Source organism: Miscanthus floridulus, chromosome 1 (genome assembly GCF_019320115.1).
Source record: "Miscanthus floridulus cultivar M001 chromosome 1, ASM1932011v1, whole genome shotgun sequence".
Classification (NCBI taxonomy): Eukaryota; Viridiplantae; Streptophyta; class Magnoliopsida; order Poales; family Poaceae; genus Miscanthus; species Miscanthus floridulus.
In genome coordinates, this window is record NC_089580.1 from 146,279,062 (window position 1) to 146,288,290 (window position 9,229).

At 42.1% G+C, this 9,229-nt stretch overlaps 1 protein-coding gene across 1 annotated transcript; it reads right to left on the reverse strand.

The window, feature by feature from the left end:
- Positions 1 to 2,507: 2,507 nt before the first annotated feature.
- On the reverse strand, positions 2,508 to 8,741 carry LOC136464839 (uncharacterized). The gene is made up of 6 exons (XM_066463784.1): positions 8,607 to 8,741; positions 8,195 to 8,366; positions 6,167 to 6,276; positions 5,682 to 6,053; positions 4,278 to 4,992; positions 2,508 to 2,890 (listed from the first exon to the last, which is right to left on the reverse strand). The coding sequence occupies exons 1-6, from the start codon at positions 8,739 to 8,741 to the stop codon at positions 2,820 to 2,822; spliced, it is 1,575 nt and encodes a 524-aa protein (XP_066319881.1). The 3' UTR covers positions 2,508 to 2,819.
- Between the last annotated feature and the right edge of the window lie 488 nt (positions 8,742 to 9,229).

Here is a 9,229-nt window from a genome sequence, read left to right on the forward strand (position 1 = left end):
CTCTCCGTGCGTGCAACCGCAACAACAACACGTCTCATTGATTCATTCGTCAGAAAATGTAAAAAGAGCGTGTGTGCAATCTTGGCAATATATGTCGATCCGCTTCTTCTTTCTTGGTTTTGGGTTATTTCTCTCTGTGTGTCAGTGGTACAAAATGTGGGAATAATCTACATACTCCCTCCATCCAGAAAAGATTACAATTATGAAAAACGTGTCGGTCAAACTTGCCCAACTTTCACTAAGGTAATAGTAAATAGTATTAGTATTTATGTCTTGAAATAAATTTATTATAAAAATATATTCTATAACTAATCTAATGATACTTATTTTGTCTCATGAGTGTCGGTATATTTTCATATAATTTTAGTTAAAGTTAAAATTATTTAACTTCTCAAAATATGATAATTGTTTGTTCCGTGGACGGAGGGAGCAAGTAGTATATTGCTAATGCATCACGGTTGGAACTTCGCCGCCAGTCAATTTGAAGAGAAGATGCCCTGCACTGTGTATCGACTGTTTCCAGAATTTACAACGGAGAGAGAAAAAAAAAGGCACCTAGTAGGCTAGGCTAACATTTGTTAACCAGTGTTCAGTAGTAGTACAACCTAAATAAAGCAAATCATTGTCCTGACTACCGGGTTGCTTGTGCCCTTGAAAAGGAATTGAGGAGTTGCTTTCCTCTCATAGCTAGGAGAAGGGACCCAATCAAAACGCTTTTAGCGATGTTCATGCACCAGCTCCTGACCACTGCCTGCTCATGTCGGTCACCGGCTGCGGAGGGGTTAGTAGCGTCGCTTTCGGCTGGAAACACCGTCCAATTCACCACATCCCCCTGACAACTTGGATGATATGAACTGGCAACTAGAGAATCTGTGCTCCGATCCAGCAGCAAGGTCAGTCAAAGGAGGACAAGACTACCGCGAGCCAAACCCCAGGTTGTTGTTGTTATATCATGCTGACAGGATAAATGAAGTCATGAAATGATCTTGTAGTTTATAAAATTTCATATCTGGAGCAATTTCGGCAGAGCCGACATGGCTGATTCGCCTTCACGTTTCTATGTTTGTTAGGAAACGTCATTAATGGTCATGTTATTCGATTCATTTTCATTTTTGTGATGGTTTTCTATAATGGTGGCTTACCACTCAGCTGTCAGCTCGCCCTCATCGCCCCTAGATAGGTTCTCTGCATTTTCCATCCGCCGCCTTCCTCGCTTGTTCCTGTAAATGGCCCCCCACTACCTGCAACAATGTCACTGACAGCTGCTTAATTGGATGACTTTGCCAAATAATAGGGTCAGGTCCTAAAGTTGGCATGGACGAAGCATAGGTTTTTGTGATGGAACCTAACTGACCGGTTTCAAGTCATCGATTTTCTAGGGTGTCTGTACTATGATCTACAAAAGAAAACTACTCAAGTTGTCACAAGCACGCCTATAAAACAACACATTCTGGGTAAAATTTCAACCGATTGCCACCACATTTTAGTCCAAGAAAGGAGGGATTGTTGTACTACATTAGGGCCAACCGGCCAACTTGATGACTCCGTCTAAAAGCACTTAGCCAATGGCATATAAAGTTTATCAACCTGAAAGGGAAAGATATGCTGCATCACATGTCATCGATGGGATGGACGATGCAGCATCAATCCAGTTCACCAATGATGCGTACTGCTGGAGAATATCTTCTAGCAAAACACAGCAAATACCTCCTGCAGTGCTACAATAGATTTTTTTTTTAAAACAAAGTGCAACAATAGATTCAAGGAGACACAGAGATCAATAACTTCTAGGCACACTACAATTTGGATACAAACCTACCATGATTAAAGCAGTCCATCAGTCTTCTGTCCGAAGGCTATCAGGTTTCAGGAAATCTTCACATTCTAACACTGATAGGCAACCTTTTCACATGGAGAATACGATGGGAAAAACATATATAGCGATAGATACAAACTTTAGTCACATCAATCACTGTTACCATTACAGTGAGAATAGAATCATGACTAAGATAATAGACCTACAGGAAAAATCATAGCTTCTTTTTCTCGAACAGGCAGGAGTGTATCTTTATATTAAGAAAAAAAGGTAAAGAAACCCCAAAAAAAGGAAAACAAGCCAACAAACACCAAGACTCACACACTCACTCACACTTAAGGGGGGTGACAAGGTACAAAAGCGCCTTTTATAAAAGAAAAAAATCATAAAAATGAAAAATACTATGATGACCATATGCCTTATGCCACAAATTCAGGAGTGCGAAATTAGCGAGGTGAAGCTGATGACATGTTTTCCTTGATAATGGTATGCACATGTTTAGTTGTTGCTCCTGGAACATCTAACGCTTCATGAGATATAGATGTGCCTTATTCATTAAACATAAGCGTTGAGAACATTGCTACTTGATTTTCAACCAAAAAGAAAAAGGAAAAAAAAAAAGGTCATCCCCTCTCAAACTCGTATATACAATTTTACAACTCATGACACAGCAAAAACAGGAAACAATCAATAACATAAGACCCTTTGTATTCTAAATATTGAAGACCTCAATCCTGCACAATAATTCTCAACAAAAACAGAATATCTGAAATTGATCTGCGCATGATTGTACAAAGCAACATAAGGGATGCAGGACACAAGGGCCTGCCACATTACGGCTTTGACCACAAACACCCCCTCTGCTGCATTATACATATATTTACATCCATTAATGCACCACCAAAGACAACCATCTAACATTTTTTATGCTGAAGATCATTTGAAAAATGGTGATCCAAGCTGACGCAAGAACTTCACCACCTGGGTGAGAAATATGTCATCACTACAACATGGGCCAGTATAGAAATGATGCAATGACCACCCACCAATGGGAAGATAACCTGGAGGCAAGCGCTGCACCATGTTATTGTCGATGTGTTAGACAGCAACTACCAAAAGGATAAGTTTTGCATAAGAAAGAAGTACCAGCTGAAGGAAACAAATTCAAAGATACAGATTGCAACTTTTTTTTTTATCCCTGTCAGGAAAGCACACAACAAAGTCCCAACACTTCACTTTCATATGTACCTTCAGTTATTACGAAAGAGAATAAAATCTTGTTGTCCCAAGTAGCAAAGATGTTGCAACTGTTCCTTTTCTTTTGGCTCTGTCGGGGAAAGCACACAACGAAGTCCCCCATACTTCACTTTCATATGTCCTTTCAGTTACTAGGAGGGAGGAAGGGAGGGGGGCAAAGGAAGGGAACCCAAAATTTAGCTACTAGTTAACGATTCCGTGCATTGTCATGGTGGAAAGACATTCATGCAAGCTTATAGCCCAAAGTTATCTAATAGCATAGCACTCGATCACTTATATATGATCGTTCGAGAAAAAATTCTATATGATCAATATTCAAGTAGAAGTTAGTTCTTAAATTCTACTGTCTAAACATCATAATTCACAAATTAACAGATTTCAGACTCAAAAGTAGCTCTTAGTTACTGTCATCAATCCTTAATTATCCCCTAAGGTTCCATTAAGGTTATAGAGGTACACAAACATTTGCAAGACATACTTTGTTTATAGTTTTCTCATCAAGTTATCAGGACCTCACATTTCCCGCGAACCCATTTCAAAAATAACACAAATATCAGTGTCCATTTCACTGAAACTCCACATAAGTGCAATTTTTCTTTAATTTTTCTATACCAGTTTGTCAGTAAGTACAATGGTGCTGGTAACTGAAGGTAACTGCTCGAGCATGACATGACCAGTATACTGTTCTGGGTCAGCTGTCATGCTACATGCATTACCTATACTATAGGGATTTGTTTTTCCAAATTTTATGATTCCAGATAAATGAATGATTAAAAGTTCAAAAGAACAACTGACAAATATGTTTTAATTATTAAAAGGCACATGTAACCCTACTTAAATGTCCCAAAACATTTAAGCAAACTGTATTATTAAAATCTAAAGCTTGTAGAACAAATTATAAAGTTGAGTGTCACAAAACATTGGCAATTTGGCATATAAATTTCAAAATATGATTTTGTCAACACACCATCATTAGACACTGCACAGCATCAAGCTTAATCAACACATGCAACTGATTTGGTAAACAGCAAATACTTGGTTAACTGGAGTACATATAGATTATTTCAGTCAGTATCAGTATTTTTAGAATGATCCAAAAAAATGCTTGCTACAACTTACAGAAAAAATGCATCCGGACACAAATTTGCTTCAGATAGATATGCAGTATAAGAGACATTATAAAAAATCAGTAAGAATAACTCACAGATAGATGCTGCAGGTGATATCGATGAAAACTTGTTGGGAGGCTTGGAGGTTCTCATACTGGGTGGCATTGCATGAAAAACAACATCAGGAAGTGGAGAGGATGGAATCCTTGGATGAAATGATGGTGGAGGTGGATGTACATATGAGCCTGAAGCTTCATAACTATTTGGAGAAGCTGCGGGCACAATAGGGCGAGGACCCCTGAAGGGAGATGAATGGTGCTTAGGAGTGCTATGTTCTTTCTTGCGTTTACAGGTAGAATCACAACTGGGAAAAGTAGTGCTGTGAAGAGGAGCTGGGGCAGGGGACAAATGCTGCAAATTTTGATGACTATGATCATGGTGGTGATGATGGTGATGGTGGTTGTGGTGATCATGGTGGTGGTGACCATTGTCGGAATTGTGATCCTGATGGGCTGAGGGAGATTGATTATTAGGTTGAGGAGCCGGACTTGGTGAATGAGCATTGCCTGAGTTGTTCAGTGAATGTTGAAGGTACGAGGACAGACTAACCTGCGTAACTCGTCCAAACACAGTGTGGTTCAAACCCAAGTTTCCAGAAGAAGAATTTCTTAATGTTTGGGCTAACTGTTTTAGTCTTTGCAAGGATGGTGGTTTGTTATCTGCCCCAACAGCAAGGAGAACACACGCTTGAACAACAGTAGGAGGTGCAACTGTTGAACAATACAGATTTGTCAGTGTAACATATAGGATCTGCATTTCAGAAAGGAAAGAGTTACTCAATGATAAAAGAAGCATTTGTGATAAAGCACAAAGATAAAAATAAGTTTGGACAACAATTTTCAAAAGCAGTAAGCATAGCATGTAAAGATTAGGGATTGAATGGGCTTTCAACTCGTACAAGGACAACACAATGCAGGATTAGTGGAGATATTTTTTTTTCTGTTAACTAGCAAGATCAATCAATAGAGAAGAAACTTCACCAAGTGTAAAGCTTCTTGCATCAATCAGCAAGCACAGAAATTTTACTGGTGACAACAGAGAAACAATGATGATAAAGAAACTTATTTCATTCACTCAGGATGGAAGACTTGAATGCCTTAGTGGCAAATAGTAAATAACTAAAATCACATCCATGAGCTATTTTGTTTTTTATTTTGGTGCACAAATCCAGATATTTACACCTAACATGTTAAAGTTTACATTAGCTTATGATTCGCTTAACTGTTATGGCCATGCAGATTTGTACTCATTTTTGGCTCTTTAATGCACCACATATTTCAGCAGCACAGCAAGTTTAAGGGTCAAAATGGTCATTAACAAACAAAGCCGATTTGGATTGACCAACTGAAATAATTTAAAAAAAATCTCCGGTCATGAGATGTAAACTGGTTCTTCAGTAATGCTTTAAACAAATGAACTGGAACTTGAGCAGCACAAACCTCATGTTCGTTAAGAAATAATCCAGATTTCATCTGGGCCTTCAATTCACTCAGTTTGTCTTGTACCACATCAATGGGAAAGTTCAACGAGAAATTAAATAAGCCATCAGGCTTCTGAGGAACAAAAGCAGTTTGTGGAGGTATAATCGTTATGTCACCAGGAAACCTCAAGATCTCAAAAGAATAAGAATTCCCAAACAGAGATGGTGTCAAATGGAGGATAGACTGCTGTATAACCAAGGTCACCAAAGATGACCTCAGTATGCTTAACTCTGTTGGTGATAAGGTGAAATTACTAGGATAGGGCCAGAGTCCAAAAGTCACAATAGTCCAGTTTGATTCCCCAGTTGGCTCCAATGAAAGTACAGATACCTAGAGTAACAGGAAGAGAAAATAATTACACTAAGATACCTAGAGTAACAGGAAGAGAAAATAATTACACTAACTCAAGGACAATTGCTATGGACAAGTGAAGTAGAACATACCACAGAATTGTTAATGCCAATCTCTTCAAAAATATCATACTCAAGGTTTGATTTATTTCCACAAAGCTCAGAAATCATTCTTTGCAGCCTGAAGCTTGCAACCACATCAGCTGTAAGTAAAACAGAATAAGCACATAAGAGAACTGGAAAAAAAGGTTTCATTAAGGCAAATAATATGCGAGCACATGTTAGATCATCCAAACAAACCTAACATGTTTTCCATTAAAAAAATATGAGAACTAAATACAGGGCAAGTGCACGAAACCCCCCAGCGTCAGCCGCCAGCGTCTAGGATGAATCCTGCTCTTGCCATCTTTGTAGTACTCATGGTGAACTGGTGATGTAGAGTAAACTTCAGAAATTTAAATATTATCATGCGCCTAGAAGAGTCTAAACCACAGCTGGGTCTAGAAAAGACCCCGAAGGCTGCCCTAGGTGGCGCTCCCTGCGCCAGCAGCTGAAGGCAGTTTGCACAGCGAGGGACCTTTTGTTTTAATATGCAGACTATCGGGATCGAACCCGGGATGGGAACGCCACAACAGGCAGCTCGAGCACCGCGCTGTACGCACGTCTGTAGTCTTTTTAGGAAAAAAATGGTTTTATAGCACCCAAAGAACCTGACTTTTGGAGCACCAAAAAGTTCCCATAATTTTTTTTTTGGGCGAATGTGTTCCCCTAACTTTAATAGCACAGAAAACTGTCACCTTCTGTTACTTATCTCCCCGTTTTTCATTTTTGTTCATCAAACTAAGTTGCAAAATACCAGCTTTGCCCTTAACTTCCTTCTTCTGTGTTCTGCACATGGGACACCCAATCCAAGGTCCTCCACTTGCGCTAGCACCTCCTCAGCGCCACTATCTACTCTGCAGGCTGGGATCTGCAAACTACCAAGTGTTGTGGTCATGCTGCGCTGCTCTGATGGTCTCTCCTGGATGCTGTGGAGCATGACAATCATGTGGCAAATGGCAGCCGCAGATCATCCTCACGACCTCACTGCTGTGCAGTCCAGGCCTCTGCAACTCCCTTGTCAACGCCCACAACCACAAGACCTCAATGCGCGTGCACAGACATGATGTGACCCTATGAAGCTCCATCCTGTGAACTGTGGCAGTTAGCGCGTTCTTCTGCAACCAGCTTAAGCTCCACAGCACCACAGATGACTAGGACAGCCGGTCAGTGCCAAGAAGGTTTGCGGTCAGAGAAAAAAACTTAAACATTTTTGTGCTATTTTCCGAAAGCCAGATTCTTTGGGTGCTATAAATAAAACCAAAAAGTTCCCATTATCTAAACAGTTTCCGACCTCCATTAGCTAAGCACCAAATTTAATAGTATACAAAGTTAGAAAATGGTCCTATTCAAATGTCAATCAGCACCAACTAACAATTCGCAGTAAACCAATCGTAATTTTGGTGGAAGACGATCAGGCATTGATTCCACAACCAACACAACAATCAAAGTGCTCTATATCTCTAATAATCAAATGTGCCACACATCTCAATCAAAGAATGCAACCCATATTAGCTACCACTGTCTCCAACAGAGCTCCTATAGGTGGCTAGGTGAACATGTTGAAACATGAATCCTGCAAAAATCCACGTACAATATCCCCAAACGCAACAACAAATCAACAAGTCAGTTAAATTAAGGTCAAGGCGTGGTAGTTTCTAACCTATTACCTGTGCGACTAAAACGAATATGGAGACGACCCAATTCTCTGGACCAAAAAAATGAAAATCATAGAGCTCAGCGTTACAAGCTCAATTGATCCCCACCCCCACCCACACACAACACACTGGAAACTCCCAATTGAGCATGCTGCATGCCCGTCCGGCCACAGGAATGGACCAGCATTCCGCACCACATCACAGCACGCAACGGCTCCATCCTACTGCAACCTCAACAGACGAGAGCAGAGCACGGGGAAAACTAGTCCCCCGAATCGCGAGTACAAACAGAAGACAACGGTAGCGAGCTGCATTCCACTAGAAGTAGAACCCGTAGCCAAGCAGCAGGAAGCAACGCACTCACCTCCGGCCCAGGGGTCCCTGCGCGCCTGGTCCTCCCGCCGCCGCCACGCCGCGAACGGCGGCAGCCAGAAGAGCGCCGACAGCACCACGGCGGCGCCGAGCAGCACCGCGGCCGTGCAGCGCCACCACCGGCGGCGGCCGCGCCCCTCCTCGCCAGCTTGGCAGCTTGGGTACTACAGTGAGTTAGATCCTGGAACGGCTGCCGCAGCTACCGCCAAAGCGGAAACACGCTTCCATGACCGGTGGGGCATAGTTGAGGTTGGGCCCATGAGTCGGTGATCCAGTCTGGGAGTGAATGCGGCGGGTGAGGGAATGCCCGGGGTGGGGGGAGGCAGCCAGGTTGGTGGGAACGTGACGGGGGTTGATGACGACAACGGGGGACGGGTGGCGCCCGGCCGTTGAAAGGTGTTGACCTGTGCCGTGCGCCGCGGTGAGCGTGCGTGCATGAGCTCACGTGCGCGGTCCGCGTCCGCCTCCCCGTCGTCGTCTCCTTTGTCGGGTGCGGCCGCAGCACACAAACTCGATGAAGCTCCACCATCAAAGCTCATCACCTTCCTCTGCTTCCTTGGCCTCAGGCGACGCTAGCTTCCTCAATCACTCTGAAACTAAGTGGCAGGCCCTGGCACTTAGAGCATATGCTCAATACAAACATATATATTGGTGGAATGGTGGTCTTAGGTGAGAAAAGACGACAAATACTCTTAAACCCCTACTAAGGTATCAACGCTACAACGCACGACAACTTCAAAAAAAAAAACGGACAAACGGTTTTGCACAAGAAAAAGAAAGAAGAAACATTCAAACAGCAACTTTAATTCACCCTCTCTCGGAGACGGTCTCTCTCCTAGGACTATCACTACCTCTGCAGGTGCAACTACATGCTATTGCCACCACCTTTTCCTTTTCTCTAGTCCCGTTCGCTTCGCTGAAAAAAACAAGCCGAAACACTGTTCCCGCTGATTTGTTGTGGGAGAAAAACATTGTTCCGGCTGAAAAAATAAGCTGAAAAAGCCGGATTATAAGAGAAACGAACAGG

Coding starts and splice junctions, on each gene's coding strand:
- LOC136464839 (XM_066463784.1), bottom strand. CDS start 8,741: ATGAGCTTTGATGGTGGAGCTTCATCGAGTTTGTGTGCTGCGGCCGCA. Junction 6,054..6,166: donor TTGGCATTAACAATTCTGTG/GTATGTTCTACT, acceptor CTGTTACTCTAG/GTATCTGTACTTTCATTGGA. Junction 4,993..5,681: donor TATTTCTTAACGAACATGAG/GTTTGTGCTGCT, acceptor TCTGAAATGCAG/ATCCTATATGTTACACTGAC.